General features: G+C 55.0%; 1 protein-coding gene across 4 annotated transcripts in view; it reads left to right on the forward strand.

Annotated features, from left to right (window-relative positions):
- The window catches only part of LOC144491334 (calcitonin gene-related peptide type 1 receptor-like), a 282,765-nt gene that overhangs the window by 187,876 nt on the left and 76,644 nt on the right, over window positions 1-18,245 (forward strand). For 3 of the 4 annotated variants that reach the window (XM_078208995.1, XM_078208996.1, XM_078208994.1), the window contains 2 exons: window positions 4,488-4,611; window positions 10,098-10,251. In XM_078208995.1, coding sequence (XP_078065121.1) covers window positions 4,488-4,611; window positions 10,098-10,251 — 278 coding nt within the window. The remainder of the gene's footprint in view (window positions 1-4,487; window positions 4,612-10,097; window positions 10,252-18,245) is intronic. The other variant, XM_078208997.1, reaches the window with a different exon arrangement.

Genomic DNA, 18,245 nt, shown 5'->3' on the forward strand with positions numbered 1-18,245 from the left:
CTACACCCTTTAATATCCCAACCAGTCTAATCCCACTCTCCCCCTCACTCCCCACACCCTTTAATATCGCACCCAGACTAATCCCACTCTCCCCCTCACTCCCCGCACCCTTTAATATCCCACCCAGTCTAATCCCACTCTCCCCCTCACTCGCCGCACCCTTTAATATCCCACCCAGTCTAATCCCACTCTCTCCCTCACTCCCCGCACCCTTTAATATCCCATCCAGTCTAATCCCACTCTCCCCCTCACTCCCCGCACCCTTTAATATCCCACCCAGTCTAATCCCACTCTCCCCCTCACTCCCTGCACCCTTTAATATCCCACCCAGTCTAATCCCACTCTCTCCCTCACTCCCCGCACCCTTTAATATCCCACCCAGTCTAATCCCACTCTCCCCCTCACTCCCCGCACCCTTCAATATCCCACCCAGTGTAATCCCACTCTCCCCCTCACTCCCCGCACCCTTTAATATCCCACCCAGTCTAATCCCACTCTCTCTCTCACTCCCCACCCCCTTCAATATCCCACGCAGTCTAATCCCACTCTCCCGCTCACTCCCCGCACCCTTTAATATCCCACCCAGTCTAACCCCACTCTCCCCCTCACTCCCCGTACCCTTTAATATCCCACCCAGTCTAACCCCACTCTCCCCCTCACTCCCCGCACCCTTCAATATCCCACCCAGTCTAATCCCACTCTCCCCCTCACTCCCTGCACCCTTTAATATCCCACCCAGTCTAATCCCACTCTCCCTCTCACTCCCCGCACCCTTTAATATCCCACCCAAACTAATCCCACTCTCACCCTCACTCCCTGCACCCTTTAATATCCCACCTAGTCCAATCCCACTCTCCCCCTCACTCCCTGCACCCTTTAACATCCCACCCAGTCTAATCCCACTCTCCCCCTCACTCCCCGCATCCTTTAATATCCCACCCAGACTAATCCCACTCTCCCCCTCACTCCCCACCCTCTTTAATATCCCACCCAGTCTAATCCCAGTCTCCCCCTCACTCCCCACACCCTTTAATATCCCACCCAGTCTAATCCCACTCTCTCTCTCACTCCCCGCCCCTTTTAATATCCCACGCAGTCTAATCCCACTCTCCCGCTCACTCCCCGCACCCTTTAATATCCCACCCAGTCTAATCCCACTCTCCCCCTCACTCCCCGCAACCTTTAATATCCCACCCAGTCTAATCCCACTCTCCCCCTCACTCGACGCACCCTTTAATATCCCACCCAGTCTAATCCCACTCTCCCCCTCACTCCCCGCACCCTTCAATATCCCACCCAGTCTAATCCCACTCTCCCCCTCACTCCCTGCACCCTTTAATATCCCACCCAGTCTAATCCCACTCTCCCCCTCACTCCCTGCACCTTTAACATCCCACCCAGTCTAATCCCACTCTCCGCCTCACTCCCTGCACCCTTTAATATCCCACCCAGTCTAATCCCACTCTCCCCTCACTCCCCGCACCCTTTAATATCCCACCCAGTCTAATCCCACTCTCCCCGTCACTCCCCGCACCCTTTAACATCCCACCCAGTCTAATCCCACTCTCCCCCTCACTCCCCGCACCCTTTAATATCCCACCCAGTATAATCCCACTCTCCCCCTCACTCCCCGCACCCTTTAATATCCCACCCAGTCTAATCCCACTCGCCCCCTCACTCCCCGCACCCTTTAATATCCCACCCAGTCTAATCCCACTCGCCCCCTCACTCCCCGCACCCTTTAATATCCCACCCAGTCTAATCCCACTCTCCCCCTCACTCCCCGCACCCTTTAATATCCCACCCAGTCTTATCCCACTCTCCCTCTCACTTCCTGCACCATTTAATATCCCACCCAGACTAATCCCACTCTACCCCTCACTCCCCGCACCCTTTAATATCCCACCCAGTCTAATCCCACTCTCCCCGTCACTCCCCGCACCCTTTAATATCCCACCCTGTCTTATCCCACTCTCCCCCTCACTCCCCGCACCCTTTAATATCCCACCCAGTCTAATCCCACTCTCCCCTCACTCCCCGCACCCTTTAATATCCCACCCAGTCTAATCCCACTCTCCCCCTCACTCCCTGCACCCTTTAATATCGCACCCAGTCTACTCCCACTCTCCCCATCACTCCCCGCACCCTTTAATATCCCACCCAGTCTAATCCCACTCTGCCCTCACTCCCTGCACCCTTTAATATCCCACCCAGTCTAATCCCACTCTCCCCCTCACTCCCCGCACCCTTTAACATCCCACCCAGTCTAATCCCACTCTCCCCATCACTCCCCGCACCCTTTAATATCCCACCCAGTATAATCCCACTCTCCCCCTCACTCACCGCACCCTTTAATATCCCACCCAGTCTAATCCCACTCGCCCCCTCACTCCCCGCACCCTTTAATATCCCACCCAGTCTAATCCCACTCGCCCCCTCACTCCCCGCACCCTTTAATATCCCACCCAGTCTAATCCCACTCTCCCCCTCACTCCCCGCACCCTTTAATATCCCACCCAGTCTTATCCCACTCTCCCTCTCACTCCCTGCACCATTTAATATCCCACCCAGACTAATCCCACTCTACCCCTCACTCCCCGCACCCTTTAATATCCCACCCAGTCTAATCCCACTCTCCCCCTCACTCCCCGCACCCTTTAATATCCCACCCTGTCTTATCCCACTCTCCCCCTCAATCCCTCACCCTTTAATATCCCACCCAGTCTTATCCCACTCTCCCCCTCACTCCCCGCACCCTTTCAAATTCCTCTGTTTCCAGTAACTCTCTTTGGCGGAGAATTCTATTTTCTCACCAGCCTTGCTGTCAGCACAATTGTGTTTTGTAACGTTTCCCGTAATTCTTCTTGTGATCATCACAATTCCAATTCCAGGAAACACAAAGCAAAACAGTTCTGCTGTTCTCTTCTTCCTGTCTGATTCATGAGGCTGAGCATTGGAGTAAACATTTCTGACAGCCTCTTTCTGAGCACAGAGCTGTGCAGGAGGCCCAAGAGCAGCCCAGGGAACTAGGCCCTGAGCCTTCTCTGAACAATGTGGGGGTAATGGCGGCACTTTGCCTCCAGATGCAGCTCCCGGATCGTCAGCCTCCTAGTTTCGGGGGCTGTTGGCCCTCGGCTAAGTCCTGGTGAAGGACAATGGGAGGTTTACCCGAGCTAGCTGCTGCCCGCACTGCCCTTGTCTCCAAATCCATGCACAACATTCAGTCAATCAGGCTGCAAATACTCCCCACTTGCCTGGATGGGTGCAACTCCATCAACACTCAAGAAGCTCGACATCATCCAGTACAAAGCAGCCCCTTTGATTCGCACCACATCCACAAACATCCACTCCCTCCACCACCGACGCACAGCGGTAGCTGTGTGTACCATCTACAGGAACTCACCAAGGCTCCTTCGGCAGCACCTTCCAAACACATGACCACTGCCATCTAGTAAGACAAGAGCCACAGATACCTGGGAATATCACCACCTGCTGGTTCCTTGCCAAGCTACTCACCAGCCTGACTTGGAAATAATCGGCTGTTCCTTCACTGTCGCTGGGTCAAAATCCTAGAACTCCCTCACTAACAGCACTGTGGGTGTACATACACCACATGGACTGACTGATGTCCAATAACAATCCTGGAACTCCCTCCCTAACAGCACTGTGGGTGTACATACACCACATGGACTGACTGATGTCCAATAACAATCCTGGAACTCCCTCCCTAACAGCACTGTGGGTGTACATACACCACATGGACTGACTGATGTCCAATAACAATCCTGGACTATACCCACATGGACAGCAGTGGGTTCAAGAAGGCGGCTCACTCCTCTTCCCAAGGGGCAATTGGGGATGGGCAATAAGTGCTGGCCTAGCCAGTGATACCCACATCCCGTGAATGAATAAGAAAAGAATCTTGACTCAGTTACAGAGGGGAATGTGGTGGTGTACTGGTATTGTCACTGGACTAGCAATCCCGAGACTGAGGGTAATGCTTTGGGGACCCGGGTTCGAATCCCACCATGGTAGATGGCTGAATTTTTAAAAGTCAGATGATGACCATGAAACCATTGTCGATTGTCGGGAAAACCCATCCTGTTCACTAATGTCCTTGAGGGAAGGGAATCTGCCGTCCTTCCCCGGTCTGGCCTACATGTGACTCCAGAGTGGCTGTGACTTCAGAGCTACAGTCACCCCTCTGAAATGACAAAGTAATTAGGGAAGGGCAACTAATGAGCCTGGTCTGTGCTCTGATTAGCAAGTTTCTACACATGTGTTACTGGGCCATTTGACCAGCTGAGGCATCACAGCAAAGCTCAGTGTGTCCTCATGACCCCTCACATGTTGCATCAAGCGTCACTGGATGATCCGTGAGGTTGTGTCAATGCTCACATTGTTGGCTTTTGCAGCCAGGAAGCAGACAAATGCTGCCTGGGCTATTTCACACTGACTCTAAAACAGAACCTTGTTTCACCCTGCAGGAGTCTCAGCTGCCAGAGAGTCTCGCTGCACAAAAGCCTCTTCCTGTCGTACATCCTCAACTCCATCGTCACCATCATGTGGCTGACAGTACCCAACTACCAGGATCTAGTTGATCAGAATCCTGTAAGTCTGAAATGCTTTAAAGTACATTTCAGCATCAAGGTGACAACTTAGAGCGACGCATGTGCTGTCACACCTCAAATATTCTGGTTGACCGTAAGAGCAGTGGTTATCTTCCGGTTTACCCTGTTATTAGCAGGAGCTGCACAGCACACTGAGGAGAACAGCAGCAACATAAGACTGTGCGCAGTCAGACCTTATAATCTGCAATATTTTCTTGCAAAGCCCCAACTTGCGCTAATGACTCGCGCTGAAATACAATGGCAGCCCCGCGAAAGATTAAAGGTCAAAGGGAAACTGCGAGCCCTGTTGCAACAGATCGGGAGCCATGTCAGCTAGCAGCAAAATTCCGTTCACTGACTGCCTCCAATACACAATACATCACGCAGAAACAAAGCCATTCTCGGCACATTTTCAAAAAGATGTTAATTTAAACTCTCTTTCAATTGATGACGAGGAAGAAAGCCCACAACAAAATGAGGCGGACACACAGATATAACACTCCCAGAACAGGTACAGCACAGGGTTAGATACAGAGTGAAGCTCCCTCTACATTGTCCCCATCAAACACTCCCAGGACAGGTACAGCACGGGGTCAGATACAGAGTAAAGCTCCCTCTACACTGTCCCCCATCAAACACTCCCAGGACAGGTACAGCACGGGGTTAGATACAGAGTAAAGCTCCCTCTACACTGTCCCCATCAAACACTCCCAGGACAGGGACAGCACGGGGTTAGATACAGAGTAAAGCTCCCTCTACACTGTCCCCCATCAAACACTCCCAGGACAGGGACAGCACGGAGTTAGATACAGAGTAAAGCTCCCTCTACACTGTCCCCCATCAAACACTCCCAGGACAGGGACAGCACGGGGTTAGATACAGAGTAAAGCTCCCTCTACACTGTCCCCATCAAACACTCCCAGGACAGGTACAGCACGGAGTTAGATACAGAGTAAAGCTCCCTCTACACTGTCCCCCATCAAACACTCCCAGGACAGGTACAGCACGGGGTTAGATACAGAGTAAAGCTCCCTCTACACTGCCCCCCATCAAACACTCCCAGGACAGGTACAGCAGGGAGTTAGATACAGAGTAAAGCTCCCTCTACACTGTCCCCATCAAACACTCCCAGGACAGGTACAGCACGGGGTTAGATACAGAGTAAAGCTCCCTCTGCACTGTCCCCATCAAACACTCCCAGGACAGGTACAGCACAGGGTTAGATACATAGTAAAGCTCCCTCTCCACTGTCCCCATCAAACACTCCCAGGACAGGTACAGCACGGGGTTAGATACAGAGTAAAGCTCCCTCTACACTGCCCCCCATCAAACACTCCCAGGACAGGTACAGCAGGGAGTTAGATACAGAGTAAAGCTCCCTCTACACTGTCCCCATCAAACACTCCCAGGACAGGTACAGCACGGGGTTAGATACAGAGTAAAGCTCCCTCTGCACTGTCCCCATCAAACACTCCCAGGACAGGTACAGCACAGGGTTAGATACATAGTAAAGCTCCCTCTCCACTGTCCCCATCAAACAAAGAACAAAGAACAGTACAGCACAGGAAACAGGCCCTTCGGCCCTCCAAGCCTGTGCCGCTCCTTGGTCCAACTAGACCAATCGTTTGTATCCCTCCATTCCCAGGCTGCTCATGTGACTATCCAGGTAAGTCTTAAACGATGTCAGCGTGCCTGCCTCCACCACCCTACTTGGCAGCGCATTCCAGGCCCCCACCACCCTCTGTGTAAAAAACGTCCCTCTGATGTCTGAGTTATACTTCGCCCCTCTCACCTTGAGCCCGTGACCCCTCGTGATCGTCACCTCCGACCTGGGAAAAAGCTTCCCACTGTTCACCCTATCTATACCCTTCATAATCTTGTATACCTCTATTAGATCTCCCCTCATTCTCCGTCTTTCCAAGGAGAACAACCCCAGTCTACCCAATCTCTCCTCAGAGCTAAGACCCTCCATACCAGGCAACATCCTGGTAAACCTTCTCTGCACTCTCTCTAACGCCTCCACGTCCTTCTGGTAGTGCGGCGACCAGAACTGGACGCAGTACTCCAAATGTGGCCTAACCAGCGTTCTATACAGCTGCATCATCAGACTCCAGCTTTTATTCTCTATACCCCGTCCTATAAAGGCAAGCATACCATATGCCTTCTTCACCACCTTCTCCACCTGTGTTGCCACCTTCAAGGATTTGTGGACTTGCACACCTAGGTCCCTCTGTGTTTCTATACTCCTGATGACTCTGCCATTTATTGTGTAACTCCTCCCTACATTATTTCTTCCAAAATGCATCACTTCGCATTTATCCGGATTAAACTCCAAGTTGCAGCATAACCCCACGGCTCTTAAACTCCAACCCCCTGTTAATAAAAGCTAACACACTATAGGCCTTCTTCACAGCTCTATCCACTTGAGTGACAACCTTTAGAGATCTGTGGATATGGACCCCAAGATCTCTCTGTTCCTCCACAGTCTTCAGAACCCTACCTTTGACCCTGTAATCCACATTTAAATTAGTCCTCCCAAAATGAATCACCTCACATTTATCAGGGTTAAACTCCATTTGCCATTTTTCTGCCCAGCTTTGCATCCTATCTATGTCTCTTTGCAGCCTACAACAGCCCTCCACCTCATCCACTCCTCCACCAATCTTGGTGTTATCAGCAAATTTACTGATCCACCCTTCAGCCCCCTCCTCTACGTCATTAATAAAAATCACAAAGAGCAGAGGACCAAGCACTGATCCCTGCGGCACTCCGCTAGCAACCTGCCTCCAATCCGAAAATTTTCCATCCACCACCACCCTCTGTCTTCGATCAGATATGATGTGGAGATGCCGGCGTTGGACTGGGGTAAGCACAGTAAGAAGTCTCACAACACCAGGTTAAAGTCCAACATGTTTATTTGGTAGCAAATACCATAAGCTTTCGGAGCACAGCTCCTACGTCAGATGGAGTGGATATCTGTTCTCAAACAGTGCAAACAGACACAGAAATCAAATTACAGAATACTGATTACTCAGCCTGGCTGGCTGTAGAGATTTGCATTCTAATCAGTATTCTGTAATTTGATTTCTGTGTCTGTTTGCACTGTTTGAGAACAGATATCCACTCCATCTGACGAAGGAGCTGTGCTCCGAAAGCTTATGGTATTTGCTACCAAATAAACCTGTTGGACCTTAACCTGGTGTTGTGAGACTTCTTACTTCGATCAGATAGCCAGTTACCTATCCAATCGGCCAACCTTCCCTCTATCCCACACCTCCTTACTTTCATCATAAGCCGACCATGGGGGACCTTATCAAACGCCTTCCTAAAATCCATGTATATGACATCAACTGCCCTACCTTCATCAACACACTTAGTTACCTCCTCAAAAAATTCAATCAAATTTGTGAGGCACGACTTGCCCTTCACGAATCCGTGCTGACTATCCCGGATTAATCCGCATCTTTCTAAATGGTCGTAAATCCCATCCCTAAGGACCTTTTCCATCCATTTACCAACCACCGAAGTAAGGCTAACCGGTCTATAATTACCAGGGTCATTTCTATTCCCTTTCTTAAACAGAGGAACAACATTCGCCACTCTCCAGTCCTCTGGCACCATCCCCGTGGACAGTGAGGACCCAAAGATCAAAGCCAAAGGCTCTGCAATCTCATCCCTTGCCTCCCAAAGAATCCTAGGATATATTTCATCAGGCCCAGGGGACTTATCGACCTTGCGGGAGAGGGAGCATAACTCTGTATCTAACCCCGTGCTGTACCTGTCCTGGGAGTGTTTGATGGGGGCAGTGCAAAAGGAGCTTTACTCTGTATCTAGAAAGGGGTAAGATACAGAATAAAGCTCCCTCTACACTCTCCCCCATCAAACACTCCCAGGACAGGTACAGCACAGGGTTAGATACAGAGTAAAGCTCCCTCTACACTGTCCCCATCAAACACTCCCAGGACAGGTACGCCACGGGTTTAGATACAGAGTAAATCTCCCTCTACACTGTCCCCATTAAACACTCCCAGGACAGGTACAGCACGGGGTTAGATACAGAGTAAAGCTCCCTCTATACTGTCCCCATTAAACACTCCCAGGACAGGTACAGCATGGGGTTAGATACAGAGTAAAGCTCCCTCTACACTGTCCCCATCAAACACTCCCAGGACAGGTACAGCACGGGGTTAGATACAGAGTAAAGCTCCCTCAATACTGTCCCCATTAAACACTCCCAGGACAGGTACAGCACGGAGTTAGATACAGAGTAAAGCTCCCTCTACACTGTCCCCATCAAACTCTCCCAGGACAGGTACAGCACGGGGTTTGATACAGAGTAAAGCTCCCTCTACACTGTCCCCAATCAAACACTCCCAGGACAGGTACAGCACGGGGTTAGATACAGAGTAAAGCTCCCTCTACACTGTCCCCCCATCAAACACTCCCAGGACAGGTACAGCACGGGGTTAGATACAGAGTAAAGCAGCCTCTACACTGTACCCCATCAAACACTCCCAGGACAGGTACAGCACGGGGTTAGATACAGAGTAAAGCTCCCTCTACACTGTCCCCCATCAAACACTCCCAGGACAGGTACAGCACGGGGTTAGATACAGAGTAAAGCTCCCTCTACACTGTCCCCCATCAAACACTCCCAGGACAGGTACAGCACGGGGTTAGATACAGAGTAAAGCTCCCTCTACACTGTCCTCCATCAAACACTCCCAGGACAGGTACAGCACGGGGTTAGATACAGAGTAAAGCTCCCTCTACACTGTCCCCATCAAACACTCCCAGGACAGGTACAGCACGGGGTTTGATACAGAGTAAAGCTCCCTCTGCACTGTCCCCATCAAACACTCCCAGGACAGGTACAGCACGGGGTTAGATACAGAGTAAAGCTCCCTCTACACTGTCCCCCATCAAACACTCCCAGGACAGGTACAGCACGGGGTTAGAAAGAGAGTAAATCTCCCTCTACACTGTCCCCATCAAACACTCCCAGGACAGGTCCAGCACGGGGTTAGATACAGAGTAAAGCTCCCTCTACACTGTCCCCATCAAACACTCCCAGGACAGGTACAGCACAGGGTTAGATACAGAATAAAGCTCCCTCTACACTTTCCCCATCAAACACTCCCAGGACAGGTACAGCACGGGGTTAGATACAGAGTAAAGCTCCCTCTACACTTTCCCCATCAAACACTCCCAGGACAGATACAGCATGAGGTTATATACAGAGTAAGCCATCTCCTTGTTCTGCGGGGATAATTTCTTGTGGGACATTGCCTTCGGCTGGAGTGAGATTGTGAATGCCGTGGGACCTGTGCGAATCTTTCTTCTTTCTCTCTCTGCTGCTCCGATTGGAAATGGTTTGAGGAGTTAGCGAGTTGTGTCGTGGCTATCTCGCTGCAGTGTTTGCTTTGAGCGGTATCGGATCGTTGCGGAGTTGCCTGTGATGTAAATGTGTGTGTGTCCTGTCTGCAGGTTGGATGCAAGGTGTTACACTTCATTCACCTGTACCTGACGGGCTGTAATTACTTCTGGATGCTTTGTGAGGGGATCTATCTGCACACGCTCATCATCGTGGCAGTGTTTGTGGAGGAGCAGAGGTTACTCTGGTACTACATCCTCGGATGGGGTAGGTATTGTCAGCAACACAGTACTCACGGGCGGCACTCACATCTTTTACTCCGAATTGGGACAAGTGCTTTTTTCATTGAGATTCAAACACAAAAAGCAACATTTTCCGTCTGAAGTTCTGACTGAATGCGTATGAAATCACCCAATGTGATGCCAGGCGCACATCGTGATGTCATTGTGCACTTGCACGACATTTTAGTCCCTGAGGGAGGATGTTAGGAACTCCAGATAACATTCTCCCTGTTCTCTGTGCCCCATCCCCGCCGCAGCACTCAGCCATTCACACAGCGCGTTATACACTGCATGGTCATTTATGGGTGAGCTCGCGTGAAATTGTGCTCTGGGCCTGACAGCCACGGAATGTGTCCAGTGAATGGGCTCAGTGCATGAAGGCAAAAAGTCCACAACAAGGTCTTGCGACAAGTCACCCTGATTCTGGAAGTGAAGTGTTGTCGCATGCTGAACCCCGGGTGAGAAGGTGCTGGGTTCAGTCTCGCTCCAAGACATGACAAAAGAATCCAGGCTGACACACTCACTGCAGTGCTGAGGGAGTGCCGCACTGTTAGAGGGTCAGTACTGAGGGAGTGCCGCACTGTCAGAGGGTCAGTAGTGAGGGAGTGCCGCACTGTCAGAGGGTCAGTACTGAGGGAGTGCGGCACTGTCAGAGGGTCAGTAGTGAGGGAGCGCTGCACTGTCAGAGGGTCAGTACTGAGGGAGTGCCGCACTGTCAGAGGGTCAGTAATGAGGGAGTGCCGCACTGTCAAAGGGTCAGTACAGAGGGAGCGCTGCACTGTCAGAAGGTCAGTACTGAGGGAGTGCTGCACTGTCAGAGGGTCAGTACTGAGGGAGTGCCGCACTGTCAGAGGGTCAGTGCTGAGGGAGTGCCGCACTGTCAGAGGGTCAGCACTGAGGGAGTGCCGCACTGTCAGAGGGTCAGTGCTGAGGGAGTGCCGCACTGTCAGAGGGTCAGTACTGAGGGAGTGCCGCACTGTCAGAGGGTCAGTGCTGAGGGAGTGCCGCACTGTCAGAGGGTCAGTGCTAAGGGAGTGCCGCACTGTCAGAGGGTCAGTGCTGAGGGAGTGCCGCACTGTCAGAGGATCAGTACTGAGGGAGTGCCGCACTGTCAGAGGGTCAGTACTGAGGGAGTGCCGCACTGTCAGAGGGTCAGTACTGAGGGAGTGCCGCACTGTCAGAGGGTCAGTACTGAGGGAGTGCCGCACTGTCAGAGGGTCAGTGCTGAGGAAGTGCCGCACTGTCAGAGGGTCAGCACTGAGGGAGTGCCGCACTGTCAGAGGGTCAGTGCTGAGGGAGTGCCGCACTGTCAGAGGGTCAGTACTGAGGGAGTGCCGCACTGTCAGAGGGTCAGTGCTGAGGGAGTGTCGCACTGTCAGAGGGTCAGTACTGAGGGAGCGCCGCACGGTCAGTGGGTCAGTGCTGAGGGAGTGCCGCACTGTCAGAGGGTCAGTACTGAGGTAGTGCCGCACTGTCAGAGGGTCAGTACGGAGGGAGTGCCGCACTGTCAGAGGATCAGTACTGAGGGAGTGCCGCACTGTCAGAGGGTCAGTGCTGAGGGAGTGCCGCACTGTCAGAGGGTCAGTACTGAGGGAGTGCCGCACTGTCAGAGGGTCAGTACTGAGGGAGTGCCGTACTGTCAGAGGGTCAGTGCTGAGGGAGTGCCGCACTGTCAGAGGGTCAGTGCTGAGGGAGTGCCGCACTGTCAGAGGGTCAGTACTGAGGGAGTGCCGCACTGTCAGAGGGTCAGTACTGAGGGAGTGCCGCACTGTCAGAGGGTCAGTACTGAGGGAGTGCCGCACTGTCAGAGGGTCGGCACTGAGGGAGTGTCGCACTGTCAGAGGGTCAGTGCTGAGGGAGTGCCGTACTGTCAGAGGGTCAGTGCTGAGGGAGTGCCGCACTGTCAGAGGGTCAGTCCTGAGGGAGCGCCGCACTGTCAGAGGGTCAGTACTGAGGGAGTGCCGCACTGTCAGAGGGTCAGTACTGAGGGAGTGCCGCACTGTCAGAAGGTCAGGACTGAGGGAGTGCTGCACAGTCAGAGGGTCAGTGCTGAGGGAGTGCTGCACTGTCAGAGGGTCAGTGCTGAGGGAGTGCCGCACTGTCAGAGGGTCAGTGCTGAGGGAGTGCCGCACTGTCAGAGGGTCAGTACTGAGGGAGTGCCGCACTGTCAGAGGGTCAGTGCTGAGGGAGTGCCGCACTGTTAGAGGGTCAGTACTGAGGGAGCGCTGCACTGTCAGAGGGTCAGTACTGAGGGAGTGTCGCACTGTCAGAGGGTCAGTACTGAGGGAGTGCCACACTGTCAGAAGGTCAGTACTGAGGGAGTGCCGCACTGTCAGAGGGTCGGCACTGAGGGAGTGTCGCACTGTCAGAGGGTCAGTACTGAGGGAGTGCTGCACTGTCAGAGGGTCAGGACTGAGGGAGTGCTGCACTGTCAGAGGGTCAGTACTGAGGGAGTGCTGCACTGTCAGAGGGTCAGTACTGAGGGAGTGCCGCACTGTCAGAGGGTCAGTACTGAGGGAGTGTCGCACTGTCAGAGGGTCAGTACTGAGGGAGTGCCGCACTGTCAGAGGGTCAGTACTGAGGGAGTGCCACACTGTCAGAGTGTCAGTGCTGAGGGAGTGCCGCACTGTCAGAGGGTCGGCACTGAGGGAGTGCCGCACTGTCAGAGGGTCTGTACTGAGGGAGTGCCACACTGTCAGAGGGTCAGTACTGAGGGAGTGTCGCACTGTCAGAGGGTCAGTACTGAGGGAGTGCCACACTGTCAGAAGGTCAGTATTGAGGGAGTGCCGCACTGTCAGAGGGTCAGTACTGAGGGAGTGCTGCACTGTCAGAGGGTCAGTACTGAGGGAGTGCTGCACTGTCAGAGGGTCAGTACTGAGGGAGTGCTGCACTGTCAGAGGGTCAGTACTGAGGGAGTGCCGCACTGTCAGAGGGTCAGTACTGAGGTAGTGCCGCACTGTCAGAAGGTCAGTGCTGAGGGAGTGCCGCACTGTCAGAGGGTCAGTGCTGAGGGAGTGCCGCACTGTCAGAGGGTCAGTACTGAGGGAGTGCCGCACTGTCAGAGGGTCGGCACTGAGGGAGTGTCGCACTGTCAGAGGGTCAGTACTGAGGGAGTGCTGCACTGTCAGAGGGTCAGTACTGAGGGAGTGTCGCACTGTCAGAGGGTCAGTACTGAGGGAGTGCCGCACTGTCAGAGGGTCAGTACTGAGGGAGTGCCACACTGTCAGAGTGTCAGTGCTGAGGGAGTGCCGCACTGTCAGAGGGTCGGCACTGAGGGAGTGCCGCACTGTCAGAGGGTCTGTACTGAGGGAGTGCCACACTGTCAGAGGGTCAGTACTGAGGGAGTGTCGCACTGTCAGAGGGTCAGTACTGAGGGAGTGCCACACTGTCAGAAGGTCAGTATTGAGGGAGTGCCGCACTGTCAGAGGGTCAGTACTGAGGGAGTGCTGCACTGTCAGAGGGTCAGTACTGAGGGAGTGCTGCACTGTCAGAGGGTCAGTACTGAGGGAGTGCTGCACTGTCAGAGGGTCAGTACTGAGGGAGTGCCGCACTGTCAGAGGGTCAGTACTGAGGTAGTGCCGCACTGTCAGAAGGTCAGTGCTGAGGGAGTGCCGCACTGTCAGAGGGTCAGTGCTGAGGGAGTGCCGCACTGTCAGAGGGTCAGTGCTGAGGGAGTGCCGCACTGTCAGAGGGTCGGCACTGAGGGAGTGTCGCACTGTCAGAGGGTCAGTACTGAGGGAGTGCTGCACTGTCAGAGGGTCAGTACTGAGGGAGTGCCGCACTGTCAGAGGGTCGGCACTGAGGGAGTGCCGCACTGTCAGAGGGTAGGTACTGAGGGAGTGCCGCACTGTCAGAGGGTCAGTACTGAGGGAGTGCTGCACTGTCAGAGGGTCAGTACTGAGGGAGTGCCGCACTGTCAGAGGGTCAGTACTGAGGGAGTGCCGCACTGTCAGAGGGTCAGTACTGAGGGAGCGCCGCACTGTCAGAGGGTCAGTACTGAGGTAGTGCCGCACTGTCAGAGGGTCAGTACTGAGGGAGTGCCGCACTGTCAGAGGGTCAGTGCTGAGGAAGTGCCGCACTGTCAGAGGGTCAGCACTGAGGGAGTGCCGCACTGTCAGAGGGTCAGTACTGAGGGAGCGTCGCACGGTCAGAGGGTCAGTGCTGAGGGAGTGCCGCACTGTCAGAGGGTCAGTACTGAGGTAGTGCCGCACTGTCAGAGGGTCAGTACTGAGGGAGTGCCGCACTGTCAGAGAGTCGGCACTGAGGGAGTGTCGCATTGTCAGAGGGTCAGTACTGAGGGAGTACCGCACTGTCAGAGGGTCAGCACTGAGGGAGTGCCGCACTGTCAGAGGGTCAGTGCTGAGGGAGTGCCGCACTGTCAGAGGGTCAGTGCTGAGGGAGTGCCACACTGTCAGAGGGTCGGCACTGAGGGAGTGCCGCACTGTCAGAGGGTCAGTGCTGAGGGAGTGTCGCACTGTCAGAGGGTCAGTACTGAGGGAGCGCCGCAAGGTCAGAGGGTCAGTACTGAGGGAGCGCCGCACTGTCAGAGGGTCAGTGCTGAGGGAGTGTCGCACTGTCAGAGGGTCAGTGCTGAGGGAGTGCCGCACTGTCAGAGGGTCAGTACTGAGGGAGTGCCGCACTGTCAGAGGGTCAGTGCTGAGGGAGTGCTGCACTGTCAGAGGGTCAGTGCTGAGGGAGTGCCGCACTGTCAGAGGTTCAGTACTGAGGGAGTGCCACACTGTCAGAGGGTCGGCACTGAGGGAGTGCCGCACTGTCAGAGGGTCAGTACTGAGGGAGTGCCGCACTGTCAGAGGGTAGGTACTGAGGGAGTGCCGCACTGTCAGAGGGTCAGTATTGAGGGAGTGCCGCACTGTCAGAGGGTCAGTGCTGAGGGAGTGCCGCACTGTCAGAGGGTCAGTACTGAGGGAGTGCCGCACTGTCAGAGGGTCAGTACTGAGGGAGTGCCGCACTGTCAGAGGGTCAGTGCTGAGGGAGTGCCACACTGTCAGAGCGTCAGTGCTGAGGGAGTGCCGCACTGTCAGAGGGTCAGTACTGAGGGAGTGCCGCACTGTCAGAGGGTCAGTACTGAGGGAGTGCCGCACTGTCAGAGGGTCAGGACTGAGGGAGTGCCGCACTGTCAGAGGGTCAGTGCTGAGGGAGTGCCGCACTGTCAGAGGGTCAGCACTGAGGGAGTGCCGCACTGTCAGAGGTTCAGCGCTGAGGGAGTGCCGCACTGTCAGAGGGTCAGTGTTGAGTGAGTGCCGCACTGTCAGAGGTTCAGTGCTGAGCGAGTGCAGCACTGTCAGAGGGTCAGTGCTGAGGGAGTGCCACACTGTCAGAGGGTCGGCACTGAGGGAGTGCCGCACTGTCAGAGGGTAAGTACTGAGGGAGTGCAGCAGTGTCAGAGGGTCAGTGCTGAGGGAGTGCCGCACTGTCAGAGGGTCAGTAGTGAGGGAGTGCCGCACTGTCAGAGGGTCAGTACTGAGGGAGTGCCGCACTGTCAGAGGGTCAGTAGTGAGGGAGCGCTGCACTGTCAGAGGGTCAGTACTGAGGGAGTGCCGCACTGTCAAAGGGTCAGTACTGAGGGAGCGCTGCACTGTCAGAAGGTCAGTACTGAGGGAGTGCTGCACTGTCAGAGGGTCAGTACTGAGGGAGTGCCGCACTGTCAGAGGGTCAGTGCTGAGGGAGTGCCGCACTGTCAGAGGGTCAGCACTGAGGGAGTGCCGCACTGTCAGAGGGTCAGTGCTGAGGGAGTGCCGCACTGTCAGAGGGTCAGTACTGAGGGAGTGCCGCACTGTCAGAGGGTCAGTGCTGAGGGAGTGCTGCACTGTCAGAGGGTCAGTGCTAAGGGAGTGCCGCACTGTCAGAGGGTCAGTGCTGAGGGAGTGCCGCACTGTCAGAGGATCAGTACTGAGGGAGTGCCGCACTGTCAGAGGGTCAGTACTGAGGGAGTGCCGCACTGTCAGAGGGTCAGTACTGAGGGAGCGCCGCACGGTCAGAGGGTCAGTACTGAGGGAGCGCCGCACTGTCAGAGGGTCAGTGCTGAGGGAGTGTCGCACTGTCAGAGGGTCAGTGCTGAGGGAGTGCCGCACTGTCAGAGGGTCAGTACTGAGGGAGTGCCGCACTGTCAGAGGGTCAGTGCTGAGGGAGTGCTGCACTGTCAGAGGGTCAGTGCTGAGGGAGTGCCGCACTGTCAGAGGTTCAGTACTGAGGGAGTGCCACACTGTCAGAGGGTCGGCACTGAGGGAGTGCCGCACTGTCAGAGGGGAGGTACTGAGGGAGTGCCGCACTGTCAGAGGGTCAGTATTGAGGGAGTGCCGCACTGTCAGAGGGTCAGTCCTGAGGGAGTGCCGCACTGTCAGAGGGTCAGTACTGAGGGAGTGCCGCACTGTCAGAGGGTCAGTACTGAGGGAGTGCCGCACTGTCAGAGGGTCAGTGCTGAGGGAGTGCCACACTGTCAGAGCGTCAGTGCTGAGGGAGTGCCGCACTGTCAGAGGGTCAGTACTGAGGGAGTGCCGCACTGTCAGAGGGTCAGTGCTGAGGGAGTGCCGCACTGTCAGAGGGTCAGTACTGAGGGAGTGCCGCACTGTCAGAGGGTCAGTGCTGAGGGAGTGCCGCACTGTCAGAGGGTCAGCACTGAGGGAGTGCCGCACTGTCAGAGGTTCAGCGCTGAGGGAGTGCCGCACTGTCAGAGGGTCAGTGTTGAGTGAGTGCCGCACTGTCAGAGGTTCAGTGCTGAGCGAGTGCAGCACTGTCAGAGGGTCAGTACTGAGGGAGTGCCGCACTGTCAAAGGGTCAGTACAGAGGGAGCGCTGCACTGTCAGAAGGTCAGTACTGAGGGAGTGCCGCACTGTCAGAGGGTCAGTGCTGAGGGAGTGCCGCACTGTCAGAGGGTCAGTGCTAAGGGAGTGCCGCACTGTCAGAGGGTCAGTGCTGAGGGAGTGCCGCACTGTCAGAGGATCAGTACTGAGGGAGTGCCGCACTGTCAGAGGGTCAGTACTGAGGGAGTGCCGCACTGTCAGAGGGTCAGTACTGAGGGAGTGCCGCACTGTCAGAGGGTCAGTACTGAGGGAGTGCCGCACTGTCAGAGGGTCAGTGCTGAGGAAGTGCCGCACTGTCAGAGGGTCAGCACTGAGGGAGTGCCGCACTGTCAGAGGGTCAGTGCTGAGGGAGTGCCGCACTGTCAGAGGGTCAGTACTGAGGGAGTGCCGCACTGTCAGAGGGTCAGTGCTGAGGGAGTGTCGCACTGTCAGAGGGTCAGTACTGAGGGAGCGCCGCACGGTCAGTGGGTCAGTGCTGAGGGAGTGCCGCACTGTCAGAGGGTCAGTACTGAGGTAGTGCCGCACTGTCAGAGGGTCAGTACGGAGGGAGTGCCGCACTGTCAGAGGATCAGTACTGAGGGAGTGCCGCACTGTCAGAGGGTCAGTGCTGAGGGAGTGCCGCACTGTCAGAGGGTCAGTACTGAGGGAGTGCCGCACTGTCAGAGGGTCAGTACTGAGGGAGTGCCGTACTGTCAGAGGGTCAGTGCTGAGGGAGTGCCGCACTGTCAGAGGGTCAGTGCTGAGGGAGTGCCGCACTGTCAGAGGGTCAGTACTGAGGGAGTGCCGCACTGTCAGAGGGTCAGTACTGAGGGAGTGCCGCACTGTCAGAGGGTCAGTACTGAGGGAGTGCCGCACTGTCAGAGGGTCGGCACTGAGGGAGTGTCGCACTGTCAGAGGGTCAGTGCTGAGGGAGTGCCGTACTGTCAGAGGGTCAGTGCTGAGGGAGTGCCGCACTGTCAGAGGGTCAGTCCTGAGGGAGCGCCGCACTGTCAGAGGGTCAGTACTGAGGGAGTGCCGCACTGTCAGAGGGTCAGTACTGAGGGAGTGCCGCACTGTCAGAAGGTCAGTACTGAGGGAGTGCTGCACAGTCAGAGGGTCAGTGCTGAGGGAGTGCTGCACTGTCAGAGGGTCAGTGCTGAGGGAGTGCCGCACTGTCAGA

This window comes from Mustelus asterias, assembly GCF_964213995.1.
Source record: "Mustelus asterias chromosome X unlocalized genomic scaffold, sMusAst1.hap1.1 SUPER_X_unloc_4, whole genome shotgun sequence".
Classification (NCBI taxonomy): domain Eukaryota; kingdom Metazoa; phylum Chordata; class Chondrichthyes; order Carcharhiniformes; family Triakidae; genus Mustelus; species Mustelus asterias.